The 27,637-nt window shown below is 56.4% G+C and overlaps 2 protein-coding genes across 2 annotated transcripts; both read left to right on the forward strand.

The window, feature by feature from the left end:
* The first annotated feature begins 1,865 nt into the window (after positions 1-1,865).
* Positions 1,866-14,176, forward strand: LOC307224260 (programmed cell death protein 4-like). Its single transcript, XM_079990966.1, has 11 exons — positions 1,866-2,049; positions 3,800-4,079; positions 4,222-4,319; positions 5,080-5,193; positions 7,151-7,372; positions 7,472-7,569; positions 9,897-10,011; positions 11,732-11,839; positions 11,977-12,087; positions 12,825-12,964; positions 13,627-14,176. The coding sequence occupies exons 1-11, from the start codon at positions 1,978-1,980 to the stop codon at positions 13,676-13,678; spliced, it is 1,410 nt and encodes a 469-aa protein (XP_079847092.1). The 5' UTR covers positions 1,866-1,977; the 3' UTR covers positions 13,679-14,176.
* A 3,055-nt stretch (positions 14,177-17,231) lies between these two features.
* On the forward strand, positions 17,232-26,384 carry MOGS (mannosyl-oligosaccharide glucosidase). The gene is made up of 4 exons (XM_079990797.1): positions 17,232-17,622; positions 19,027-19,247; positions 22,413-22,609; positions 24,504-26,384. Exons 1-4 carry the CDS (start codon positions 17,262-17,264, stop codon positions 26,224-26,226), a joined length of 2,502 nt encoding a protein of 833 aa, XP_079846923.1. The 5' UTR covers positions 17,232-17,261; the 3' UTR covers positions 26,227-26,384.
* The last annotated feature ends 1,253 nt before the right edge of the window (positions 26,385-27,637 follow it).

The following is a 27,637-nucleotide window of genomic DNA, read 5'->3' on the forward strand; positions in this document are numbered from 1 at the left end:
GGGGAATACCCTGTTGCAACAGTTCAATAAAGGCAAGCCTACAGGCTGCTGTTTTGCTCCAAGTTATCCTGGTTGGTGTCTTTGTTTTGTCCAAGGGAGCCCTCGGATTTTTCCTGTAACACATTTCAGAAGACAAATGGGTCATTGGGAGATTCAGCATGGGTGAAAGGACAGACTTCAGGCAGCAGCACGTAGTTAAACTGTGGAACTCCCTGCCACAGCATGCCGGGATGGCCACCAACTGGCTGGCATCTGTCTGTTTCTGGAGACAATGGAAGAGGGGATCTGGGGGGGGGGGTGAAGTCCAACGCTAGGAAGGTTGCAGCGCCTGCTGTGGCTGTAGAGACCGATAGGGGAGAGACATGTTTTGTTGCAGCCGGGGCAGAGAAAGATTGTCCCCCAAAGGATCAGGCAAATCCAAGGTGGGGCACGGCTGCCGACAGCTACCAGCCAGGAGGGCTGCCCCTGAATGCCTGTTGTGCAGCCGCACTGGGGACAGGCTTCTGGTTGGACGTGGGGGGACTGGGATGCTGGGCGAGGGGGGCCCAAGGCATTTTCAAGGAAACCTGAAAAGTGCATTCACTGCTGCTCTCGATACAACTGAAAAGACGAGGAAGAAAGCAGGGAAGAGCTGGCTGCAGGATGAGGCCTCCTGTGTAATCCAGCATGGGAGGCAGTTTTAGGATAGCATGACGGCACTGGCACTGCTGGAATTGGAGAGCGCAAAGTCCGCCGGTGCCACCAGCATCCTGCCCCCGTTAGTGGCTGTGCAGCTGCCTCTAGAGTGACCCCAAATGGGATCAGGGCCAGCTGAATCCTGACAAGACAGAAGTACTGTTTTGCGGGGGCCGGAGGCAGGTGGGTGTGGGGGCTCCCTGGTCCTGAATGAGGTAACTGTGCCCCTGAAGGACCAGGTGCGCAGCCTGGGGGTCATTTTGGTCTCCCAGCCAGCCATAGAGGCGCAGGACAATTCTGTGTCCAGGGCAGCTGCTTACCAGCTCCATCTGGTACGCAGGATGAGACCCTCCCTGCCCACAGACTGTCTGGCCAGAGTGGCGCATGCTCTGGTTATCTCTCGCTTGGACTACTGCAATGTGCTCTATGTGGGGCCACCTTGGAAGGTGACCCGGAAACTACAATTAATCCAGAATGTGGCAGCTAGACTGGCGACTGGGAGTGGCTGCCGGAACTACATAACACGGTCTTGAAAGACCTACATTGGCTGCCAGTACGTTTCCAAGCACAATTCAAAGTGTGGGTGCTGACCTTTAAAACCCTAAACGGCCTTGGTCCTGTATAATAGAAGGAGCTTCTCCACCTCCGTCGTTCTGCCCGGACACTGAAGTCCAGCTCCGAGGGCCTTCTAGTGGTTCCCTCATTGCGAGAAGCATAGCTACAGGGAACCAGGCAGAGGGCCTTCTCGGTGGTGGCGCCCGCCCTGTGGAATGCCCTCCCACCAGATGTCAAAGAGAAAAACAACTACCAGACTTTTAGAAGGCATCCGAAGGCAGCCCTGTTCAGGGAAGCTTTTAATGTTTGATGTATTACTGTATTTTCATATTTTGTTGGAAGCTGCCCAGATGCCTGGCGTATTATGATGATGATGATGATGGCAGCCTTTTCCTGCTGCCTCTAAGCCTGGAGGCTCCATTTGGCGCCCCATTGAGAGAGTCACCTGCCAAGCTCGCCTTCTCGGTGGTCGGAGCCCCTGCCGTCCAGCCCCGCTCTCCCCGCCTTCCCGCAGCCCTGCAGCCGACGGGGCGGCTCCCCTTGCCGGGCCAGCCTCCGGGGCGGGGCGAGCGGGGACTACGAGTCCCATCAGGCAAGGCCCCGTCCGCCCCCCCTCCGCTCACTTCCGAGTCCGCCCGCCCGCCAGCCAGGAGCCCCGCGCCGACGGGCTGCTCGACGGGGCCGCCTCCTTCCTCCGCCGCCGCCGCCGCCGCCGCGCCTCGCTCGCTCGCTCGCTCGCTCGCCCCCATGTCCGCCGCCTCGGCCCTCGCGGCCGGCTCGGCAGAGCTCCTGCGGGCCGACCGCGCCCCCTCCCTGCTGGCAAGTAGCGCGCGCCCCCGGAGGGTGGGGGGCCAGACGCCTCGGGGGGCGGGACACGTGTCCACGGGGCGCCCCCTCCTGCCAGCCCCTGGGTGCCCAGGCGCGCCCCCCCGACGCCGCTCCGGAGGGTCCCTGCGCCAGGGGTGGGGGGCCAGACAGTTGTCGAGGGGGCGAGACACGCGTCGGGGGGCGGGACACGTGTCCGGGGGGCGCCCTCTCCTGCCAGCCCCTGGGTGCCCAGGCGCGCCCCCCCCCGACGCCGCTCCGGAGGGTCCCTGCGCCAGCTGGGTGGCCAGACACGTGTCGGGGGGCGGGACGCGTGTCGACGGGGCGCGTCTTCCTACGAGCCCAAAGGACCCATGGTGCCCAAGCGACCCCTCCCCGAAGCCGCTCCGGAGGGTCCCTGCGCCAGGGGTGGGGGGCCAGACACGGGTCGAGGGGGCGAGACACGCCTCGGGGGGCGGGACACGTGTCGGGGGGGGCGGGCGGGCGACGGGGTGCAGCCTCAAAGGACCCCCAGTGCCCAGGCGCCCCCCCCGACGCCGCTCCGGAGGGTCCCCGCGCCGGGGGGGGCGGGACACGTGTCGGGGGGGCGGGACATGTATCGACGGAGCGCCCCCTCCTGCGAGCCCAAAGGCCCCCCGGTGCCCAGGCGCCCTCCACCCCGGCCCCGGGGGGCTCCGTGATCCTGGGCAGCCGTCGGGGGCCAGGCTGGCCTCGCTGCTGCCCGTCGGGGGCTGCGCACCACGGTGCCAGCTGCCCCGCCCCTCGCGGCCTCGGGAGGCTTCTCTGCCCGCCTCGCCCTGCCCTCGCCCTGGCGCAGTTCCCCGGGCCGAGGGGGGCGAGACCCGCGTCCGCCCGTCGGGGCCCGGGGGGGGGCGCCTGGGGAAAGGGCGTAAAGGCGGACTTTACTGGAAAGGGTCATGAAGCTGGCTGGGTGGGTTGTGGGGAGGGGAAAAGGAGGAGACCCACTAGGCCGCCTTGGGCTCCTCGGGGGAAAGCCATGCAATTAGGAAGAACGACAGCAAAGATAGTCAAGAAAAGTCGGAGCAGGGGAGCAAAAAAGCTGAGTAATTCCGAGATGGGCATCCTGAGGGGGGCATGGTATGTTTAAAGGCTGAGCAAAGGAGACCCCCTTGACCTGGTGGTGCCATGCGCATGCCCCCCTCCCCAACTCCGGCTGCTCCCTCCCTCTGGGTAGTCGGGGCTCAATAATAATAATAATAATAATAATAATAATAATAATATCTTATTTATATCCCACCCTCCCCAGCCGAAGCCGGGCTCAGAGCAGCTAACAATACAAGTAACAGTTACATAAAATCACAATCAATTAATTGAAATGCATTCACCTCTGAGCAGGAGGCAGCCCCGGGCACGGCTGGGGTGCAAACAGACGCCTTGCCCTGGGGCTTTCTGATGGATGTGGGGGCCCCAGGACCCCTTGAAACCAGGCTCAGCCCCAGGAACATAGTTTTAATGCCAGCGAATATCTCTGGAGCAAGTGGCATTGTGACTGCCGGACGTGGCTTTGAGCGGCGGCTGCAGGAGCGCCTGGACTTGGGGGGCAATGTGGGTCAGGGGAGGGGCTGGAAGAAACAGACCCAAATCCCCTTTGGGCATTCTTGGGGGGGGGCTCCTTGCCTCTAGGGCACCTGGCCGGGTACCAGGAGGCTGGGCCTGATCCTGCCGCTGCAAGGCTCCCCTGTGGTTCTCAGCCTGCCTTCTCCCCCCCCCCCCCCGCCTGCAGGGGGCAGAGCAGGCGGACTATGAGGACGAGGACCTGGCAGGGGAGCTGATGGACGGGGGCGACGAGGAGCCCCGGGCATGGACCCTGCAGGAGAAGGCTCTGCACGAGGCGCGGCTGAAGGCCAAAGCCAAGCGCCGCCTGCGCCGGACGTCCTCCCGCGATTCCAACCGCGAGTCCCTCTCCGAAGGCGGGGAGCCCCTCCCCGACCCCAGCAGCCCCAAGGGGAAAAGCCACGACCGCAAATCCCGCATGGGCAAGGGCCGGGGGCTGCCCAAGAAAGGTAGCAACCCCCACCCCCACCCCCGGCCTCCTTGTGCCCGCTGCGGGCTCTGCCAACGGCCGGAGTGGCTGCAGCCGTCTTGGGGGGTGTTGTTTGGGTGACAGCGCTCAGCCCACCTCTCTCTCTCTCTCTCTCTGTCTAGGTGGCGCAGGGGGCAAGGGCGTGTGGGGGGCCCCCGGGGTGGTCTACAGCTACCAGGAGCCGGACGCCCGGGACCCCAACTACGACGAAGTGGCACAGGTACCCTGGGCCAGAGGAGGGGGGCCTGGGGGGGTCTTCCCAGGCAGCTGTCCTTTCTCCCCACCCCGAGGCCACGTGCCCCATTGCCATGGGAGACCTTGTCCCTCCTGCCCCGCAGCCTGCAGGGGGGCATGGAGACCCCTTGGCGGCATAGAACTTGAATCGTCGAACGCATGGTAAGGACCCCAGCCCCATGGCCAGGCAGCGGGCACGGATTCGTATGCCAGGTGCAGCTGTTGCAGTGGATCTGGGAAGGGGGTCCGATTGGCAGGGGGTATTCTGGGTGCTGCGCTCGAGGCGGCAGCCCCCAGGCCTGGGTGGGGGAACAGGCGCCCTCCCTTCAGTGCAGGCCTGGGACCCAAGCCGGGGGGAGGAGGAGAGGGCAAGCCAGCTGCCACTTTCCTCCAGCCTCTTGAGCCCCTTGCGCTCCCCACCTGGCCCCAGGCAAAGCAAAGGAAAAGCTGAAACGAGGGTCCTTTAACTGGAGGGGCCCCCTGCCCCTTGGGGGGGTCTCCCGCCATGATCCCCACAGCAGTGGGGCAGCCCACACCTTCTGGGGATGATGCCCCGTGGGGTTCATGGGCGCCGGTTCCAGAAGGCTTGACGTTGCTCCAGCTGGGCTCTCTGCCCCCTTTCTGGGGGTCTTCTCTGGGTGCCTGGCAGGGCCCTTCTGGAGAAAGGGGCAGGGTCCTCCAGGGCGAGGGCTTGTGGGGTTTGGCAAGCCTGACCCCTCCCTCTGTGCCGCCTGGCCTCTCCCCAGGGGGACACGGTCTACGCCACGGTGGTGCCCGAGCTGGAAGAGGAGGAGCTGGAGAAGGCCGTGCAGCCCATGATGAAGGAATACTTTGAGCACGGAGACACTCTGGAGGTGGTGGTGCGTATTCTGGGGGGCAGCCGGGATTGGGGCCCCCTCAGATGTTTGCCCCCTGGGCCACTGGGGAATTCTGCTGCAAGCCAGAGTGGGCTCTCTGGGGGGGAGGGCAGGGAGGGAGGGCAGGAAGGGATTTCATGGAAGAGGAATCCCAGAATTGTAGAGTTGGGCAGGGACCTCCAGGACTCATCCAGTCCAACCCCTTGCAGTGCAGGCGTCGCAGCTAAAGAATCCCAGGCTGGCAGCCCTCTGACCTCTGCTTAAAAACCTCCTGTGAAGGAGAGGCCATTCCCTCCAAGGCGAAAGAACGGATCCAGGGACAGGGTCACTTCTTCCTCATTCAGAATCGGATGCTGGATCTGAGCTCTGACTGGGGAGGGAGGGGGGCATTTGTGAGGCCAAGGGGGCCTTTGATTTATCGGCTACTTTAAAATGAGGCTGTATTTTAAATTGCATTATATTTTTTTACTGTGATTTTATTGGTGCTAGCCGCCCTGAGCCCAGCTCTGGCTGGGAAGGGCAAGGTATAAATAAAATTTATTATTATTATTATTATTATTATTATTATTATTATTTGACATGGCAGCTGGGAAAGTCTGGCCAGGGCGGGGGCTCTGCTCCCCTTCTCCTGGGCCAGTCGGTTCTTGAAATAAACAGAATGATGAGACCCTCCAGAGTGGGCAGGTGGCCTTGAGGAATCCGCTGGCAGTAATGAGAACTGCAATATTGAAGGTCAGTGGATCCCAGGTCCCCTATGGTCCTTAAGAGGCTGGGCTCCCTCTTCTGTCTCACCCTGAAGCTCAGGTGCCAGCAAAGTTCAGAGCCGACAATTCTGTGATTCATTGGAATCTCTTAACCAGGTTGCCAGGGTGATTTCTGCACCGCAGAGGGTTGGACTAGATGGCCCCATGGGATCCCTTCCAGCTACAGTTCTGTGACTCTATGGGGGTGAGAAGAGCAGCTTGGCAAGTTCCTGTCTGTGCTGGGCAGAAGGGAGTTGCATTTGCAAAGGAGGCCACCAGCCTATCCTGCCCACCCGAATGCCCCACTGAATAATATAATAATAATTTATTATTTCTACCCCACCCATCTGACTGGGTTTCCCCAGCTATGCTGGGCGGCTTCCAACAAGAGATTAAAAATACATTAAATCATCAGTCATTAAAAACTTCCCTAAACAGGCTGCCTTCAGATGTCTTCTAAAAATCAGATAGTTGTTTATTTCCTTGACATCTGGTGGGAGGGCGTTCCACAGGGCGGGCGCCACCACCGAGAAGGCACTGCCTGGTTCCTGTAACTTGGCTTCTCGCAGGGAGGGAACCGCCAGAAGGCCCTTGGAGCTGGACCTCAGGGTCTGGGCAGAGACGCTCCTTCAGGTCTACCCCACTGGAAGGGCAGCGAGGGCGTCTCCATGGCGCCTCCACCACGGACTAGCAAGGACTAGCAAGTCATGGTGGCTACTAGCCAGAATGGCTCTGCTCTGGAAGGAGGCAGATGTGCTTCCGAATATCACTTGCACTCATATCCTGCTTGTGGGGTTCCCATAATGGGCGTCTGGTTGGCTACTCGGAGAGAAGGATGCCAGGCTGGGTGGACCATTGGCCTGATCCAGCAGGCTCTCCGAATAATAATAATAATAATAATAATAATAATAATAATAATAATGAATTTTATTTATTCCCCAGCCAGAGCCGGGCTCAGGGCGGTTAACACCAATAAAATCACTGTAAAAACATAATAGGGGGAAAAGAGAGGGGGAGGGAAGAAAAGAAAAAAAACAATTTAAACTACAGGTTAAAATGCAATTTTAAATGCAGCTGTATGTTCTGCCCACAGGGCAGTGCGGCTGTGGACTGATCCTGCCTCCTCAAAACTTCCTTGCCCGTCTTGCTGAGAGCTGCCAGGGCACACCAGTGAGATGGGTGGGGTGCAAATAATAAAGTTATTGTTCTTATTGCAGGAGCTGCTCCGCGAGCTGAACCTGGGCGGGCACAAGGCGGCTGTGCCCTCGCTGGCCGTGGCGCTGTCTCTGGAGGGCAAGGCCAGCCACCGGGAGCTGACCTCCCGCTTGCTCTCGGACCTGGTGGGGAAGGTGATGAGCCCCGAGGACATCGCGGCCGCCTTTGACCGGACGCTGAGCGACCTCCCCGACCTCATCCTGGACACCCCCGAGGCCCCGCAGGTGGGGGGCAGGCCGAGCCCTGCGAGGGGGGGCTGGGTTGGGGGGAACGGGGGGCAGACGGACGTGTGACCCCTCCGCCCCCTGTGTCCGTCTTTGCAGATGCTGGGCCAGTTCATCGCGCGGGCCGTGGCGGACCATGCGCTGCCGCTGGACTTCCTTGAGCGCTACAAGGGGCGTGTGGACTGCGAGCACGCTCGGTGAGAGGGCCGGGCTCACGGGGGGAGGGCAGATGGGGGCCCTCGCCCGCCCCCAGGTGCAACCCACTCAGGGTTGGCATGCACCCAAGGAAACGGGGGCAGTTGGCAGGCTGGTGTGCCGGGCAAACTCCGGTCCTTGGTGCAGCATAAATCAGTGGCCCAGGCTTCAGACGACGGAGCGCACTATTCAGCAGAGAAAACGGTGCGCAAACAGAGAGGCTGTGTGAGCATAGTTACAAGCAGCTTCTATTCAGTCTAAAGGTAAAGGTAAAGGTACCCCTGCCCGTACGGGCCAGTCTTGACAGACTCTGGGGTTGTGCGCCCATCTCACTTAAGAGGCCAGGGGCCAGCGCTGTCCGGAGACACTTCCGGGTCACGTGGCCAGCGTGACATCGCTGCTCTGGCAAGCCAGAGCCGCACACGGAAATGCCATTTACCTTCCCGCTGGTAAGCGGTCCCTATTTATGTACTTGCACCTGGAGGTGCTTTCGAACTGCTAGGTTGGCAGGCGCTGGGACCGAGCAGCGGGAGCGCACCCCGCCGCAGGGATTCGAACCGCCGACCTTTCGATCGGCAAGTCCTAGGCGCTGAGGCTTTAACCCACAGCGCCACCTGCGTCCCTCTTCTATTCAGTCTAGATCAGGACAAAAGGAAACACGTCTGATCTCCTTCGTGTCCAAAGCAAAACAGAAAACTAAACACAAACGGAAGTTCCCAGCGTGCAATGCTGGTGCGTGTTACAGACATGCGACACGCAACTCTCCCGTGCCTGTTCCTTAAGGTGGAACGGAATTCTCAACACTTGGGGCTGTCTTAAGCATATCCAGCGCTGTGGTGCAAAACTCCCTCCGGCACCCCCCCCCCCCCGTTTCCCAGAGTTTTTTAGGGAGGACGGTGCTGCTGGCGGAGGCTGGCAGCAGCTGGAGGGCAGCTCCTTCAGCAGGGAAGAGGTGGAGGCTGGAAGCTGCGCCTCCTGGCTCAGCTGGCGGCTTCGTGCCATGGTGGCCACGGCAGACAGAGGCTCTGGGTGCGGCGCTGCTTTGGCGAGGCGGGTGAGGGCAGCGAGCTGATGCCAGGAGGTGCCAGTCCAGCCCCCACCTCTTCCCTGGTGAGGCCTTCCCAAAGCAAAGGAACTCTGATTAATAAGAATAGACACAGAGGCTGGACCAGCAAGACTCTGGGAGGAGTGTGTATAATAATGATTCCTCTCCACCCTCCGGCCCAGGTCATTTTCTTCACAAAAGAACTTTTTACACAGTGTATGCAAGAACCAATCAAATTTCCTCTGAGCATTTCAAAACCCCAACGTGGGACAAAGTTAAAAGTTAAAACTACAAGGAGCTAATTTTCTACTTGAGCATGCATATGTAATTCAGAGTGAATAAAAGAGGAAGTGAAGAGAAATGCTTTTAGGAAACTCCGGAGGTCATATATAGGAGAGCCAGGATTTACCATCTCCTTATGAACTCTCTTCCCAGCCCTTAAGATTAACAAAACCAACAATAGCTACATCAAAGCTATCTACCATCTTGATGACCCAGGATGGCTGATGCAGCAACTGGCATGTCTTTAGAATGCTGACAGGTGCCTGTCAGGCGTAGAAAATGGCCAGAAATGCAGAGGCTTGTGGGATTTGATCAGAAATTATTGCCAATGAATCGAACCCAGTGAATGCCATGCTTTCATAGTGGACACAGTGGCTTGATGCCTATTTTATAATTCCTCATAGTAATCCCACCTGACCCCCACACTCTGGATATTTGCACTCCTACACCTGGCACCCTCCAAAACTCCCCCGCTCAAATTTTTAAAATTAATTTTCACAAGGCTATAAACAAACAAAACACAAACATACAAACATAAATCATAACCTTATTAGAATTACACTTATTAACATTGTTAAGTGACTTCCTCGCTTTCCCTTGGTTGAATTTCCATGCATATCCTTATAACAGCTTTCCAAATCCTGATTCTTATAAACTTAGTCCATTAATATCCTTATATCTTTTCAATTCAAAATTGTACATGTTAAACATCACTTAACTTGTATAAATTCCTAAGCCAATCTGTTGCCTGCAAGCTATTTCCAGTTAGTTTAACTTAACAAATTTAGCTAAATAATCATTAAATTTTGTCCATTCTTCCCAAAACTTGGCACCCTGGTGCCCGTGCAACCAGCCTCTCTGGGTAAGACGCCCCTGGACCCCCTCGCCCTCCCCATTGCCCCCTCTTTCCTGATGTCTGGCTGCCGCCTTCTCCGCAGCGCATGGGGCCAGGCTGCTCTTGGGGGTCCCTCCCAACCCCACAAAACCATTCTCCATTTCCAGGGCTGCTCTGGACCGCGCGGCTATCCTCTTGCGCATCAAGCGGGACGTCAACCGCCTGGACAACGTCTGGGGCGTCGGGGGAGGACAGAGGCCTGTCAAGCATCTCATCAAGGAGGTGAGGCGGGAAAATGGTTGGCGGCCAGCTTGAGAAAAATGCTCAAATGCACCGTATTTGGTGGGGGTGTGAAAACATAAAACAGCTTTGGAGCAATACATGCGAAGAATTAAAGCAGATATTTGAAACATCAGTTAAGAAGAAACCAGAAGACCATCCCCAAGAATAGGATAAATATATTCTTATACGCAATAGCAGCTGCCAGGGCATGGATTGCAAAAAATTGGAAAGGGGAATATGTACCCTCAAATTTTGTCAATTCCTAAATATGGCAAAATTAACTGTAATAAGAGGAAAATCAAACCAAAAAACAGAGAATGGAGTTGTGTAAGAGAATATATAAAGAAACATTCTTTCAGAATAGAAATATCGATATGCAGAATAAGAAGGACGCAGGGATAATAGAAAGGGTAACAATAAGCAAAACAGACGAAAGCTCATGCCAGAACAAACTTAGTTGGTCTATAACGGGCATAGGCAATCTTCGGCCCTCCAGATGTTTTGGCCTACAACTCCCATGATCCCCAGCTAACAGGACCGGTGGTCAGGGATGATGGGAATTGTAGTCCAAAACATCTGGAGGGCCGAAGGCGGGGGGTGCCTGGTTTACAACCATAATCCGTTCCGGGGGTCCATTTGTAAACCAAAACAGGTTGTGACCCAAGGCGCGCTTTCACCAATGGGGCCTCCAGAAAATGATTTGTTCATAGTCCCCCCACCCCAGTGGGTTGTCATCCAAAAAAAGGTTGCAAACCGGGTCATGCACTTCTGGGTTTGACGTTTTTGTAGTCCAAGGCGCATGCAAACCAAGGAACCACTGTGCAAGTCTTCCAGGGGCTCAAAGGTGGAGCAGCCTTGGGGTCAGAAGTCTCCATTTCTGGGCAGGATGCATCCTCTCTGAGCCCCCCAGTTGCGGAGCCGAGTCTCGCCTTCCGTAGGCCCACTTTGCATGGCTGCCCTTTCTGGGACTGGCCCCACGGAGCAGCGACACTTGCAAAGGAAGCTTTCGTCTCCTGGCCTTGAACTCTCCCCAGTTCTGCCAGACACTGTCTGGGGAGACACAGCAGTTGGTGTTGTGCACGGCTGGGGGGGGGGGTTGGCAGATAGGGGGCTGGAATTTTGCCTTGGTGAAGGTCTGGAGAGGTGCTGCGTCCTGCCTGGACCCAAATTAAAACGTCAAGGCGTTTCCTTCTTGGGGGGCGGCAGAATTCCTTGCAAAACCTGGGGGGTGTCAATGCCCCACAATAGCAACCTTTGTTTCTAGGCTTCTAGGCTTGGCTGGGGGGGGGGAGCTGTCCTGAGCTGTTGTGGGGCTCAGTGCTCCCTCTCCGCTATTATTATTATTATTATTATTATTATTATTATTATTATTACTATTATTATATTAAGATTTTCCAACAAATTTTAACAAATTCAAAAATTCAAATTACATTTTACAATTTCAGTTAACCCCCAACTTCCTTTTCTGGTTTGTAACATATTTGTTTGTTCTGCTTTTAATTTTATATCCCTTATATGCTAAAATTAACATTGTCTTCTTAACCTCTTCTTAAATTTTTGTGCATTGCAAGTGTATTACTCAAATCTGGCCAGTGAGTTCATTTCAATGCATTGCTTCTGTATATACATCCTAAAAGGTTCCCCATCTTTTTTTAAAGTCTTGATGTGTATTTACCATGCTTCATTCGCTGGTCTCTCACCGCCCTCTCCGCTCTTCCAGATGAACCTCTTGCTCCGCGAATACCTCCTTTCGGGCGAAGTCTCTGAGGCCGAGCACTGCCTTCGCCAGCTGGAGGTGCCTCACTTCCACCACGAACTGGTCTACGAGGTAGCGCAGGGCATCCTTCGGGGCCCTTGGGTGCTGCGTGGGGATGGGCAGTGCCCGCCTCTTGGCCGCTGGGCACGGCTTCTGGGCTGGGCCTCGCCCGGTCCCCTCTGAGCCCTTTCCTGGCCTTCTTCCCCCAGGCGGTGGTGATGGTGCTGGAGTCCACGGGAGACACGGCCGTGGCCATGATGGTGCAGCTGCTGAAGGTGCTGTGGGAGACGGGCCTGGTGACGCTGGACCAGATGAACCGGGTGAGGGCCGCCCCCTGGGAGGGGTGCAGCATGGCTGCCGCCCAGAGGGGCCAGAGAATGGGGGTTTTATGTTGCGCGGCGCTCAGAGATCTGCGGGTATTGGGGGCTGTACCAATTGAAAAAAAATAATAAAGTGGTACCTCTGGTTGCAAACGGGATCCGTTCTGGAGGCCCGTTCGCAACATGAGCAGAACGCAATCCGCATCTCGGTATGTGCGCAGGTCACGCTTCTGCGCATGCGCATGACATCATTGTGCGGAAACGGCGAAACCTGGAAGTAACCCTTTCTGGTACTTCCGGGTCGCTGCGGGACACAACCTGAAACCTCGCAACCTGAAGCAAACGTAACATGAGGTATGACTGTAATAATAATAAATAAATAAGAAGAAGAAGAAGAAGAAGAAGAAGAAGAAGAAGAAGAAGAAGAAGAAGAAGGAATTCTAACTAGAAATTGAGTAAAGATTGGCTAACGTTCAAAGAATATCTTTAAATGTAAGGTAAGAACACAGATCTCCTGACAGATTTGGATTGAATCTTGAAGTTTAAGGAAATGAGAAAGTCAAAATTTCTCCTGATAATTGACCAAAAAGAATAATAAAAGTGAAGTGCGTATAGACTGGTAAGGTGTAATGCTAATGCAGTCTGGCAGGGAGGCAGCCGTGCTGCTCGGGGGGGGGGGTCCACCCTCAGCCCCCCCCCTGCACTGACCCCTCTTGCTTCCTTCCCCCCCCCCCCAGGGCTTCCAGCGGGTGTACGATGAGCTGGGAGACATCAGCTTGGACGTCCCGTTGGCGCACAGCATCCTGGAGCGGCTGGTGGACCTCTGCTTTGAGGAGGGCGTCATCACCAAGCAGCTGAGAGACGCCTGCCCTGCGCGGTAGGCCAGGCTCCACCCTTCTTGCCCCCGGGGGTTCAGGCGGGGAGAGAGCAGATGTCCAGAGCGCCGCGCTTGCTGGTCTGGCGGCCTGTCTCTCAAAACAGCCCTCAGGGGCTTGGATCCTGCGGGCCGCTTTCCCACAGGCAAATGTGCACCAGTGAGAGTAGCGGCCTGGACTGGGTGGGCTGCTGGCCTGATCCGTCCGGCTTTCCTGATGTGCTCCTTGCGTCTGACGGGCGCTGGAGCCCCCTCCGTTCCGCCCCAACTTCCGGGAGGGTCCTTTGTTCGTCTGAACCGGAGATGGAGCAGTTTGCTAGGTCTCTCCAGTCCCAAAGCCCGCTTCTCTCCTTGCTCTTCTTTCAAGGGTCAGAAGAAGAGAATCGTGGCGTTGGGGGGGACCCCCAAAGGTCCTCTAGTCCAACCCCTTGCAGCTAGCTAGTTTCTCTCTCTGTGTGTGTGGCAGGATGGCTGTGGCCATTACAGGTCTGCAGGTCTTTGCAGACTAGAACGGGAGTAGGTTTTGTGGTGGGGGGCCTGGGAATGGGGCAGCGAAGATCCAAAGGCTTTGTCTGTGGTTGTGTGTGTGTGTGTGTGTGTGTGTGTGTGTTGTGTTGTCACTCCCCCCCCCAACTCACTCTCTCCTTCTCTCCTTCTTTCCTCAGGGGCCGGAAGCGCTTTGTCAGCGAGGGGGACGGCGGCCAAATCAAGCCCTAGCTTGACTATTCCAGCCCTGGCCTCTGCCCCCTGCGATGCCCCCCCAGCCCAGCAGGGCCTGCCAGCTTCAAGGGAGAGGCCAGGAGGCTGCACCAGACACCCCTCGCCCCCCCCGAACCAGCCTGGGAAGGAAAGGGAGCTTCAGCCGCCACATCCGGGTCAGCCTGGCGAGGGGGTCAAAAGAGGGTTCTTGCCCTCCCGCAGGGCACCCCATCCGGGTCTTGCCCCCCTTCTCCAGCCCCCCAAACGCATCTCAGGAAGCAGAGGGGAGCCTGGGGCCCTGATTCAGTGGGGATGGCGGCCACCTTGGCATTCCTGGCCCTATAGGGCTCCCTAGGGACCCAGGCTTCCTCCAACAGGTCTAGCCCCTTGCTGCGTCCCAAAAGGGCACAAATACCTCCCCAAAGCCCCCTCCGCAGTCCCCTAATTTCTGCGTGGGGGGGAGGCCTATCCTTGCTGCTTAAGGTGTGTGGGGGGGGGGGAGGAAGATCTCACGGTCAGGGGAAGCAGCTCTCTCGGGTATTGGGGAAGGCAGAGCGGCGTCTCATGAGCACGGCTGGAAGATAAGGTGGGGGGTGGAGATGGGGAGGGGCCTGGTGTCCTTGCAGCGGTGGGGGGAACGGGTGGCACGTGGAAAATCTAAAAATAAAAACGTATCCAAAGGAGCTGGCTGTGCCCGTCTCTTCCTGTGACTGGTTGGGGGCAGGGACAAAAGGCCCGGGGGGGGGGGGCGGGAATGGCCCTGGCAGGGGCACGGGCGTCACCCTCACACAATTTGCAAAAGGTGTGAACCCCCCCCCCCCCGGACACATAAAAGCAAATAATAATGAATTATTTTCAGGCAGGTAGCCGTGTTGGTCTGACGCAGTCAAAAAAATTTTTTTAAAAGGGTATCTGAAGAAGTGTGCATGCACATGAAAGCTTATACCCAGAACAAACTTAGTTGGTCTATAAGATGCTACTGGACAATTTTTTAAAAATTATTATTAATTTATTATTTATACCCCAGCCACTCAGGGCAGCTTCCAACAAAAGATTAAAATACAATAGTCCATCAAACATTACAAGCTTCCCTAAAGAGGGCTGCCTTCAGATGTCTTCTAACAGTCAGGTGGTTGTTTATTTCCTTGACATCTGGTGGGAGGGCGTTCCACAGGAGCCACTACCGAGAAGGCCCTCTGCCTGGTTCCCAGTTACCTCACTTCTCGCAGGGAGGAAACTGCCACAATGCCCTTGGAGCTGGACCTCAGCGTCCTGGATAGACGATGGGGGTGGAGACCGAGGCCGTTTAGTGTTTTAAAGGTCAGTACCAACACTGTGAATTGTGCTCAGAAACGTACTGGGAGCCAATGTAGATCTTTCAAGACCAGTGTTATGTGGTCTCGGCGGCCGCCCCCAGTCACCAGTCTAGCTGCCGCATTCTGGATTAGTTGTAGTTTCCGGGTCACCTTCCAAGGTAGCCCCACATAGAGCGCATTGCAGTAGTCCAAGCAGGAGATAACCAGAGCATGCACCACTCTGGCCAGACAGTCTGGCAGGTAGGGAGGGTCTCAGCCACATGGAGAGCTGAGCTTCAGCATCTTCAGAGAACCAAGAAGGGCAACTTGTCTCTCGCATGGTCCTGTGTCGGGTGGCAAAAGGGTCAGAGAAGCTCAGGGACCCATTCCTCAGATCGGCTGGAGAATTTCCTTTATGTTGCATTATATCCCACCTTTTGTTTTCCCTCCAAGGAGCTCAGGGTGATGCATGTGGTTCTTCTCCTTTTCTCCTTTAATCTGCACAACAACCCTGTGAGGCAGGCAAGGCTGAGAGGCTTCATGGGAGGCAGTGGGGTGCAGTGGTCAGAGCATGGGTAGGAAAACTAAATCTGGCCTGCAGATGGTCCAGGAACCAGCGTGTTTTCACATGAGTAGAATGTGTGCTTTTATTTAAAATGCATATCTGGGTTATTTGTGGGGCATAGGAATTCGTTCATCCCCCCCCCCAAAAATATAGTCTGGCCCCCTGCTGAAAAAGTTGGCTGACCCCTGGGTCAGAGGGTTGGCCTGGGACCTGAGGGAGACACGGGTTCAAATCCCCAGCAGCCACAAAGCTCCCCGCGAAACCCTTGTGCCAGTCACTCACGCGCAGCCCGGCCTGCCTCACAGGGTCGTTGGGACAAAAAAATGGGGAGAACTATTTGCCACTTGGAGGGAAAGGTGAGATATAAATGCAATAAATCTAAAAATACAGCCTGGCTGGGATTGGAAGCCTGCTCTCTCTCGGGGTGACACTCGACCCACTAGGCAACCCTGGCTTTTTAATGATGCCTGTGGACTTTGCGAGGCATGGAGGGGCTGCCCCACACATTTGCGGGGGCTCACCGGGACCAGGGCTGAGGAACCCGTTTTGCCAGCCTTGAAACCCCTGTGGTGGCTCTCGGCCTTTTCCAGGTCCCTCTTCTGATGGGGGGGGGGGTTTGAAGTGGGACAGGTGGTGACGCAGAAGAGGGACCCCTGTCTCTTGGGGGGGCAGTATTTGAGGGGTCCTCCCCATGTGACAGGCCCTGCTCTCTTGGCTCCACTAGGGTGGCTGTTTCCTTGGTGTCCTGCTGCAGCTGGATCAGGTCCAAGGGGACCCTTCCAGGCCAGCCTCCTCTTGCCCCCCAGGGACAGTGTGGTGCAGTGGCTAGTGTCCAGCTATCCCCAGGGTGTGTTCTCCAAGCTGCCAGCCTGAGTTTGACCAAACTGCAGGAGGCAGTGGAAGACAGGAGGGCCTGGTGCGCTCTGGTCCAGCGTCCCTGTTTTTTGTGTTGAATAGATGCTAGATGGTAATTCATGGACCTAGTAGGTATTGCAAGCCATTTGCACATAACAAAAACATGTATTTTATCAAAGTCATTGTTGAACTGAAATACAATGAAGTACGTTCACAGTGAAATACAATATTATTTTGTACATTAATACAAAATACAGGTATATTAATAGTGAAATTGTTAAGCTCTAACTGTATGTAGGTTTTATTTTAGCTGTTTTTATCTTATATTTTGGAAATGTACATCCAGTGGTTTTTCCTTTGATTTTTATTGGGGCCACCCCAAAATAAAGGGGGGCCCTAAACTAGAGCTTGCTGAGCTTCTGCGTAAGGGGCGCCCCGTTGCAGCCGCTCCCTCCCTGGCCCCCCTTTGGCAGACTCCCTGCAGGCGGAGGCGCATGCGCGGGGTGCCAACCTCTCGCCAGGCGCCACGGCACCCTTGGCCAGCCCCGACGGGGGGGACCGCGAGCACTTCCGGGGTGCCAAGCGGGGCGGGAGGCGGGGAAAAGGGGCAGAGACTACATCTCCCAGAGTGCAGCGGGGTTGGGGCGCCGCGAGGCCTGCCGGGAAAGGGAGTCCTGCCCGCGTCGGGGAGCCGCGTGGCGTCGATCCGGACGGGTGAGCGAGGCAGCCCGACGGCGCTTTGGGGGAGGGGGATCCCGGGCAGGCTGCTGCCCGTCGGGGGCCGGGGGAGTCCCCGATCGCCCCCGATCTCCCCAGCGCCTCTTTCCCCTCTCCCGCCCCGTCGGGGCTGCAGGTGCGGCGGCGGCGGCGGCGGCGGCGTCGGAGGATGGCCCGCGAGCGGCGGCGCCCGGGACCCGAGGCGGGGCGGCGCCCGGCGGAGAAGGGAGCCCCGAGGGCGGCGACGGGGACGAGGAAGGGGCGCGGCGGCGGCGCCGTCGGGGTCTCCGGCGGGCGGCTGGGGGCTCTGCTGGCGCTGGGCTCGCTGGCGCTGGGCTTGGCGGCCGTGGGCTACGGCGTCGGGGCGCGGCGCTGGCGGGCGGCGCGCGTCCTCTCCCTGCACCCGGCGCCGCGCATCCTCGACGCCAACAGCAGCGGCCCCGAGGCCCAGCCCGCCCGCTTCTGGGGCTCCTACCGGCCGCAGGTCTACTTCGGCATGAAGGCGCGCAGCCCCCGCTCGCCCGTCGCAGGTGAGAGGGGTCCGGCTGGATGACCCCCGGGGGCCCCGTCCAACTCAGCGGAGGGCAGAGCTGTCAACGTCTCCCTTTTTGAAAGGGAAAACCCCTTATTCCAAATAGGATTCCTCGCAAGAAAAGGGAAAGGTGGACAGCTAGGCAAGAGGGCAGGGCCTTGCCCACGCACCCAGCGCCCCCGGCCCCCTTGGCAAGGCCCAGCTCGACGTGGCAGGGGGCACAAGGCAGGGGGCACAGAGTCTGGAGCCTTCAGGAAGCTCCTCTTGGCATCCATTTGTCTCAAGATGGAAGCGTTGGGGTAAAATCCGATTTGGGCAGGTGTCAGAGCCTGCAGAGAACGTGCGCTTGCAAGCCTGGGGCCCACATCCAGCGCAAAACAGACCCCAGGTAGCTTCTGCTGGAAAGACACCCCCCCATTGCCCCCCACTCACGCAGCAAAGGAGAGAGCACTGGCACAGTGGCGTAGCGCGGGGGGTGCAGGGGGGGCCGGCCGCACTGGGCACAACATCTGGGGGGTAGGGTTAGGGGGCGCAAATCCATGGGTTAGGGGGCAGAAATCCATGGGTTAGGGGGCACAAATTACTTGCCTTGCCCCGGGTGCTGACAACCCATGCTACGCCACTGCACTGGCATGATGCGACTCGTGAGGAGCTGGCGCGTGTCACAGGCTGCTGGGACCGGGGAGGTTCTTTGTCCCAAAAGCTCTTCCTTGGCAGCTGTTTTGGACGTAGCTGTCAACGTTTCCCTTTTTTTAAGGGAAATCCCCTTATTCCGAATAGGATTCCTCGCAAGAAAAGGGAAAAGTTGGCAGCTATGGTTTTGGAATCTGTGGCCCAATAGTTCTGATCTTCGTATAAGGGCTCCTCCCAGCTCTGCAATTGCCCAACCCTCTCCCAAAATCTGGGCCTCATCTGTGCTGCAAGAGGAAAGAAGGGAGTCAGTGAGTTCTGCAAGTCAGGCACAGGTATTTTTTTTTTTAAAAAAATTTAAATTAAATTTTCCATTTTAACAATCCAATCAGATCACATTAAATATTCCAGATTATACAAATACATATCATATAGTCCAAATATTCTGCCAAATTATAATTTTTTATTGGGACTTCCCATGCTTCAAGTTCGGGGGGGGGGGGGCTCTGATCATCTCATATCTCTGCTGCCTTGAGTTTCCAATAGTTCCTTTAAGTCTTCTTGTTGTGAACCTTCCTTCTCAAGTCAGGCACAGACTGGGCTTGCGAGGCTGCCATCCCGGCCTCTGTCCTCATGGAGCGTGGCCAAGAGACAAGGAGGCAACTCTGTCCCTGGCAGAGTGGCTCTTGCCCTTGCTCTCCGCATTGCAGGGGGTTGGACTAGATGACTCTGGAGGGCCCTTCCGACTGCCATTCTGCGGCTCTTCCTGCAGGACTCATGTGGATGCACCAGCTGGAGGGGGACGTCCGGCTGCGCCACACCTGCGAGCAAAGCGACGGCCTCCCGCGCTACGGCTGGCTGCTTCACGACGGCGTCAATTTTGGGGTGCAGGAGATCCAGGACGTGGGCCTCAGCCTGCAGACGGAGTTTGTGAAGCGACCTGGGGGTCAGCACGGGGGAGACTGGAGCTGGAGGGTCACAGTGCGGCCCGAGGTGAGTGGGGAAGGGCCAGCGGGAGAGACGGGCATCTCTTAAGGAATAATAATAATAATAGTTATTTATACCCCGCCCTCCCTGGCCAGAACCAGGTTCAGGGTGGCTAACACCAGTAAAATTACAATAAAAATATAATAGAGGGGGGGGAAACAATTTAAAATACAGGTTAAAATGGTAAAGGGACCCCTGACCATTAGGTCCAGTCGTGACTGACTCTGGGGTTGCGGCGCTCATCTTGCTTTATTGGCCGAGGGAGCCGGCGTACAGCTTCCGGGTCATGTGGCCACCAGGACTAAGCCGCTTCTGGTGAACCAGAGCAGCGCACGGAAACGCCATTTACCTTCCCGCCGGAGCGGTACCTACTTATCTACTTGCACTTTTTGGTGTGCTTTCGAACTGCTAGGTTGGCAGGAGCAGGGACTGAGTAACAGGAGCTCACCCTGTTGCGGGGATTCGAATCGCCGACCTTCTGATCGGCAAGCCCTAGGCTCTGTGGTTTAACCCACAGCGCCACCCGCATCCCTAAAAAAATACAGGTTAAAATGCAATTTAAAATGCAGCCTCATTTTATAAGTAGCCCATAGATCAAAACCACAAGGGGAGGGAAACATAAGGGTCAGACTGAGTCCAAACCAAAGGCCAGGCAGAACAGCTCTGTCTTGCAGGCCCTGCGGAAAGATATCAAGTCCCACAGGGCCCTAGTCTCTTGTGACAGAACGTTCCACCAAGTCGGGGCCAGAGCTGAAAAGGCCCTGGCCCTGGTTGAGACCAACCTAACCACCTTGCAATTTGGGACCTCAAGGTCCTCGGTGGGACATACCAGGAGAGGCGGTCCCATAGGTATGCACCCATGGCCCTTCGTGGAGCTGGAGGGAGGTGCAGGGGGGCTCCTGTCTAGCTGTTACCAGGCCCAGGCATGCTTGCACCTAAGAAGAGCTTGCAGGATCAGGCCAGTGGCCTGCGGGAAACTCGCAAGCAGGATCTGAGCCGAAGAGGTGAGCTTTGCTGCCTCCGACCATGGAAGCAGAATGCAGCCGTTGTGGCTCATAGCTGCTGCTAGCCCTCTGCTCCGTGGCTTGAGCCTGATGGCTCCTTCACAGGCTTCAGATGGCAGCCCTGGCACCCGCTTGCCGGCAGACCTCAGCGTAATTTAATTTTAAGCACAAGGAAGCCTCTGGTTTCCTTGCTTTGTTTGTTCCAAAACATGCACAGGCCTTGAGGACATAAAGATAATCCACCGCATCGTTCTCCTTCTGCCTCTTATCTTATCCCGTGACCTCGAGACGGCAGCCGAGGCCCCAAACTCTGTCCGAGGGGCGGAAGGGAGCCAGGTTTCTCCCAAGTTTAGAATGCAGGGGGCTATGAAGATGATGGACTTTTCGGAGCTAGCCGACCTGACTGGAAGAGTCCGCGACCAGAAGGAGGAGGTGTACCAGAAGGAATGGATGAAATTCAAAGACTATTTAGTTAAATATGTTAAGACAACTTAATTGGGAAAATTTGCAAATATCAGATAGGCTTAGGATTTAAATATGTGATGTTAGAGAATAAAATGTTTAAAGTTAAAATGAAAAGAAAGAATGATGTTAAGCGATTAAGTTAATTTTAGGAGAAATTTGGTTTTGAAAAACTGTTACAAAGATATATACTGAAACTCAGCCAGAGGGATTAGAGGAAGTCACCTAACCATGTTATGAAGATTGGATTAAGTACAGTTAAGATTTATGTTTGTTTGTTTGTTTAAAAATTTTGTAAAACCAATAAAAAAAAATAGGGGGAAAATAATAGAATGCATGGGGCTAACTGGCCCCCGCCTGCTCCAAGATGCTCAGCCAGGATGCAAAGGCCTGTCTCAGCTCAGGTCCCAGAGACTTCGACCCACAAGTGTCACCCAGAGCGGGGCTCTCAGAAGCAGACAGGCGCCCAGGCAGACAGACTCCTAGAGTGGTAGACTTGAAAGGGGTGCCAAAGGTCCTCTAGCCCAACCCCCCTGCAGTGTATCCATGACAGAGCTCACCCTCGCACTCAATAATAAATAGTAAAAATATTTTTTTTATCTATACCCCCCCCTTCCCACTTCAAAAACCGGGCTCAGGGTGGCTAACAACCAATTTAAAACACTTAATTGTAAAAGCAGCATAAAATACAGCATAAAAACACAAATAACAATAAAATTCAAAGTTCAAAAATCAATTTAGGGGAAATCCATCTAATAAGCATTAGATAATCCCCCGGGTTAGCTGGCTGAATTGGTCCTACTTGGGTCAGCGAGGAGACCAGGGGAGAATTAGCTGTGGGGTCTCGGAGCGGGTGATCTTCATAAAAGGGGAGGGAAGACAAGGGAAATAAAAGATCAGGCTGAATTCAAATTAAAGGCCAGGCGGAATAGCTCTGTCTTACAGGGCCTGCGGAAGGAAGTTAAATCCTGAAATAGTAGTAGTAGTAGTAGTAGTAATAATAATAATAATAATAATAATAATAATAATAATAATAATTTATTATTTATACCCCGCCCATCTGGCTGGGCTTCCCTAGCCACTCTGGGCGGCATCCAACAAAACACTAAAATACAATAACCTATTAAACATTAAAAGCTTCCCTAAAGAGGGCTGCCTTCAGATGTCTTCTAAAAGTTTGGTAGTTGTTGTTCTCTTTGACATCTGCTGGGAGGGTGTTCCAGAGGGTGGGTGCCACCACCGAGAAGGCCCTCTGCCTGGTTCCCTGTAACTTGGCTTCTTGCAGAGAGGGAACCGCCAGAAGGCCCTCGGCGCTGGACCTCAGTGTCCAGGCAGAATGATGGGGGAGGAGATGCTCCTTCAAGTATACTGGACCGAGGCCGTTTGGGGCTTTCAAGGTCAGCACCAACACTTTGAATTGTGCTCAGAAACGTACTGGGAGCCAGTGTAGGTCCCTAGTGAAGGGCCCTAGTTTTCTGGGACAGAGCATTCCACCAGGTGGGAGCCATCACTGAGAAGGCCCTGGCCCTGGGGGAGGATAGTCTGACTTCCTTGGGGCCCGGGACCTCTAAACTATGGTTATTCATGGACCTTAGGGTGCTCTGTGGGGCAGAGCAGGAGAGGCGGTCCATAAATACGAGGGCCCTAAGCCACAAGGCAGGGAAAGGAGTCTTGCGGCTTCCTGACGGCGCTTTCCTGTCTGCAGAGAACTGGGCCCCCCGCCCCCTTCATCTCCCTGCTCTTTTACGTGGCGACGGATGGGCAGGGGTCTCTGCAGCCTGTGGTGGAGCAGAAGATCGGCCGCTTGGCATCCCTGACGGGCACCACTGAGGAGCTGGGCCACTTCACCATCACCTTCCAGCCACCCACCAATGAAGCTGGCACAGCACCTCTCTACGCCAGGTACCCTGCAGGGCAGAAGTGCCACATTTTTCAATCCTAGGGGGTGGGGATGTGATTGTGTCTCCCGTAAGTAAGAACCCAGGCCGAGGTGGATGGATCAGGCCCATGGCCCAGCATGCTGCTCTCAGAGTGGACAGCCAGATACCCATTACAGGAAACACACAGGCAGGATCTGGGCACAAAATCAACTCTGCCCTCCAGCAGCTGGCATTCGGAAGCATTGCTCTGGACAAGAGGTCCCGAGGGTGGCAGCACGAGAACAGGGCCTTTTCTGCAGTGGCTCCCCACTTGTGGGATGCTGTCCCTAGGGAGGCTCGCCTGGGGCCTTCGCCATACATCTTTAGTGCCAGGCTAAATGTTCCTCTTCAACCAGACCTTGGGCTGATTGATTGATTATCTGATTTATATATCACCCGTCGGCAAAAGATCTCAGGGCAGTTCACAAGACATTGAGTACGGTTATTGTATACATTCCAGTTGGCCAATTTAACTTGCATACTGTTCAGTCATTAAGGTACCAAATTATGATCAATGCAGTTCTAAAATTAATATTAAGATATTAAAATTAACTGTCAGAGCTGCCCGAGGTCCCAGCTCACAAAGGACCAACGCCAGTCCGTTGTTATATATAAAAGTCTTTATTGAAGTGCAGTTTCGATTTCAAAGCCGCGGCGCGCAGCTCTACATCTCGAACTCTAGACCGCTGAAGCTCCGTCTGAATCTCCTCCCCCCAGACACCAGTTTAAGACTCTAGCCTTGCTCCACCTCTTCCTTTGCTCTTTCCTCCTCTGGGTCCGCCTGTCCGCTGGGGTCTTGCCCTTTCTAGACTCTTCTGACGCTGAGTCCCCTGAGTCTTCCCCCTCCCTCCGGCGGGCTTTAGGACCTGGTTCCCCATCCGGGTTTTCTGCTGTGCCGCGCGCCTGTACATTTGAACTTGGTGCGCGCGCCCAGCCGGCAACCTTCCTCCTGACCGTTACACTGCTCCTGTCACTGCTTCCCCCTTCGGAGAGGCTAGCTGGACCTGACCTCCCCTCCGTTCCCTCACTCTGCGATGGAGGCGTGGCCAGCCCTGATTCATCTTCTCTCCCTGCTGGAGGAGAAGCTGGTCCTGATACATGGGACTCTTCCCCCCCACTACGCTCTGGTGGGGGAGCTGGTCCTGATCTCCCGCTGCTGCTTTGGGAGTCCCCGCTGGCCCCTTGCTTCTGGTGTGTCCCCCCTGGGACCCCCCTTGCCCTGGCCATCGGCGCCCCCCTCTGGGAATCTTCTGATTCGCTGGAGAAGCTCATGGAATCTCTCGGGCCACTCTCATACTCCCCTACGCTGCCCTCAGATTCTTCCCCTTCACTCTCCATTTCCTCTCTCCCCTGTGCCTCTGCTCCTGAGCCCCTGACATTAACGAATCATATTCTATGGCCTTTTAACTCTGTTTGTGGGAAGGAGGGGTATGTTTAGTTTTGCTTTTGCTTTAATTACCATATTTTTCAGTGTATAAGACTAGGCGTTTTTCCTTAATAATAATGTCAAAAATTAGGGGGCGTCTTATACACGGGGCCATCTCCCCCCATTTTCTTAAACCGGAGTCCCCAAAAATAGGGGGTATCTTATACATGGGGGTGTCTTATAGACAGAAAAATAGGGTATATATTTTCTGCTACTATCCTTCGTTTTTATCTTGTGAACCGCCCTGAGAGCTGCGGGTGAAGGGGCACTATATAAATGAAATAGATAGATAGATGATAGATAAATGATAGATAGATAGAAAGATAGGTAGATGATGGATAGATAGATGGATAGAAAGATAGATAAAAAGAAAGATAGATAGATGCCTCTGAATGTGGAGGAAGAGCAGTAGTCCTTGGCGGTGATTCTCGCTCCCTTTCTCCCTCTCCAGTTACAACCACCTGCAGGCGAAGGCCGAAGGGCTGGACCGCCTGAGTGATGTGGTGAAAGCCAGCCTGACCCCTCGCTTCACCTTCGCCCCCCCAGGAGCCCCCAAGCGCCGCTACTTTGGGGTGGATGCCTCTCACTCCCCGGCCGGGGAGCGGGCGCCCCCTCACAGCCAGCTGCTGGTGCACCAGGTGACGGTGTCCCTGCCCTGCCGCCTGGAAGTGCTCTTTGAGTCGGGCAGCGCGGGCGACCGTGCCGGGCGTCTGGCGGGCGAGGCTCTGTCGCAGGAGCTGGGCCGGCACACGGCAGCCTTTGAGCGGCGCTTTGAGGAGACCTTTGGCCTGGCGCGCAAGGGCTTCTCCCCGCCAGAGCAGAGCTTTGCGCGGGCCGCCCTCAGCAACATGCTGGGCGGCATGGGCTACTTCCACGGGCGCTCGCTGGTGCAGTCGCCCCACGCCGAGCTCCCCCAGCCCTACCCGGAGGCCCCGCTCTTCACGGCCGTGCCCTCGCGCTCCTTCTTCCCGCGGGGATTCCTGTGGGACGAGGGCTTCCACCAGCTGCTGCTGGCCCGCTGGGACGCGGCTCTCAGCCGAGATGTGCTGGCGCACTGGCTGGACCTCATGAACGCCGAAGGCTGGATCCCGCGGGAGCAGATTCTAGGCGCCGAGACCCGTGCCAAGGTGCCCGCGGAGTTTGTCGTGCAGCACAGCAGTGCCGGAAACCCCCCAACGCTTTTACTGGCGCTGCGGCAGCTGCTGGCGCAGGAAGCTCTGGAGACGGACTACCTGCGGCGCCTCTACCCGCGGCTGCAGAGCTGGTACGACTGGTACAACAGCACGCAGGCCGGGCCCCTGCCCTTCACCTTCCGCTGGCGTGGCCGCGACCAGGACACCCAGGCGTTCCTGAACCCCAAGACGCTCACCTCCGGCCTGGACGACTACCCGAGGGCCTCGCACCCCTCGGAGGACGAGCGCCACCTGGACCTGCGCTGCTGGATGGCTGTGGCCTCGGGCGTCATGGCGGAGGTGGCCACGCGGCTGGGGGAGCCGGCTGAGGAATACCGGCGCATGGCGGAGGCGCTGTCAGACGGACAGCTGCTGGACCAACACCACTGGGCCGAGGCGCTGGGCACCTTTGCCGACTACGGCAACCACACGCAGGCGGCGTCCCTGGAGCGTGAGAAGCTGCGCCCGCCTCCTCCGGGGCAGCCCCTGCCCACGCCGCGCCTGCTGCGGGTGGTGCGGAAGCCGCCCCGGCTGCAGTTTGTGGGGGGCGCTTTTGGCTACGTGAGCCTCTTCCCGCTGCTGCTGCAGCTGCTGCGCCCCGACTCACCGCGGCTAGGCAGCCTGCTGACCGACCTGCGCAACGAGAGGAAGCTGTGGACGCCCTTTGGGCTGCGCTCGCTGTCGCGTGCCAGCCCCTTCTACCTCAAGCACAACACGGAGCACGACCCCCCCTACTGGAGGGGCCCAGTGTGGGTCAACATCAACTTCCTGGCCGTGCAGGCTCTTAAGCACTACGGCCGGCTGGAGGGGCCCTTCCGGGAGCAGGCAGCCGCCCTGTACCGGGAGCTGCGCGCCAACGTCGTGGGCAACGTCTACCGGCAGTACCTGGAGAGCGGCTACGTGTGGGAGCAGTATCACGACGGCACAGGCAAGGGCCAAGGGTGCTACCCCTTCACGGGCTGGTCGGCCCTGGTGGTGCTCATGATGGCCGAGGAGTACTGAGCTTCCGAAAATGCCAGGCTGCCTCTGCCATGCTCTTGGCGGGCGCAGTGCCCGCCTCCTCCCCTCAGGTGTTTTGACTCCTGGGCAGCTGGCCTCCACTGCTCTCCCTCCAGGATCTGACTTCTAATTTTCTAGCGAAATAAAGCTGTGAAGCTGGACGTGCCAGTGGCCTCTTGCGGGAAAGTAGCTGGGCTGTGGGAAGAAGCCTCTTCGGGCTGCTTGGGCATTCCCATGCGCTGCCGCCTCTGGAGTTTGGGGCGGGGAGGGGAGATGCCTTGGAGTCAGAAGCGAAGGCAACATCAAAGGGGTTTGTGCGCTCAGAGCGGCTCCCAGGGGGTGCTGGTGAATCTGCACTTGGGATTTTATTTATTGTTGTTTTGCAACTTTATTGTTTTGAAAAACCCTCAAAGCCTTTACATGTTTTTAGCTCCTGGGAGGGTTTTGACTGGTCCCCTGCTGCTTACGGTTTGGGGAGTGCCGCTACAAATGTGCTGCAAGTTAACAACTTTTTGAAGCCCTGGGGATTAATGGGTTTATGGTGCAATAAACTGATATGAACTGGGATTAGCTGCTTCAGGGTCACAGCATGTTTCCCCACACTCAGAGAATAGGAGAGTTGTAGAGAGGACCCTGAGGATCATCTAGCCCAACCCCACTGCAATGCAGGAATATGCAGCTGTCCCAACCAGGACTCGAACCTGCAACCTTGGCATTATCAGGACCAGGCTCTAAGCAACTGAGCTGTTGCGGCCAGGCAAACATAAGAGATATATGCATGCCTGTAAATGTAGCCACACAGGCCATCAGCCTCACCTGAATTCCATCCGTGCCAATACTTAGGTGGGCAAAATGGCACCATCTGCCCACAGGAGGGAGGGAAAAGCCTCCGAATCCCAACCCCAGGGGACAGAATGAGCTGAGCGCCACAGGATCTTGCCTGACTGGTCGCTGGGAGATATGGAAAACTCCAGAGGCGGAAATCCCCCCCCCCCCAACATCATCTGCTACCAGAGTTTTTTCCATGGAGCTTGAACGTCCTGCCTCCAAGGAGGCTGCTCTGCCCCTGGACCACAGGATCTCTCGCCAGGCCATCTCAAGGCACCCAAAATACTGAACATCATGCCATCACCTTTCCTGGGCTGCAGGCCCCTTCAAGCGGGGGGGGGGGGAGAGGGCTCTTGTGCTTGGATCCTGGTTCCCCCCTGGTTGGCCACTGTGAGAACAGGAGGCTGTTATGGGCTGTGGCACCGATTCAGCAGAGCTCCTCTTGTCTCCTTACAGAAAGTGCTGCCCTCCGTTAGCAGTTGCATGGAAATCTGGGTTGCCACTTGCAAGAAAATTGTTTTGGCACAGGGTGCTACAGCTGACCATTCCCCGTCCCGGCCAGATTCCCAGAGTCCCCCCCATTCAC

The sequence above is a fragment of the Podarcis cretensis genome (genome assembly GCF_951804945.1).
Source record: "Podarcis cretensis genome assembly, chromosome: 9".
Taxonomy (NCBI): Eukaryota; Metazoa; Chordata; class Lepidosauria; order Squamata; family Lacertidae; genus Podarcis; species Podarcis cretensis.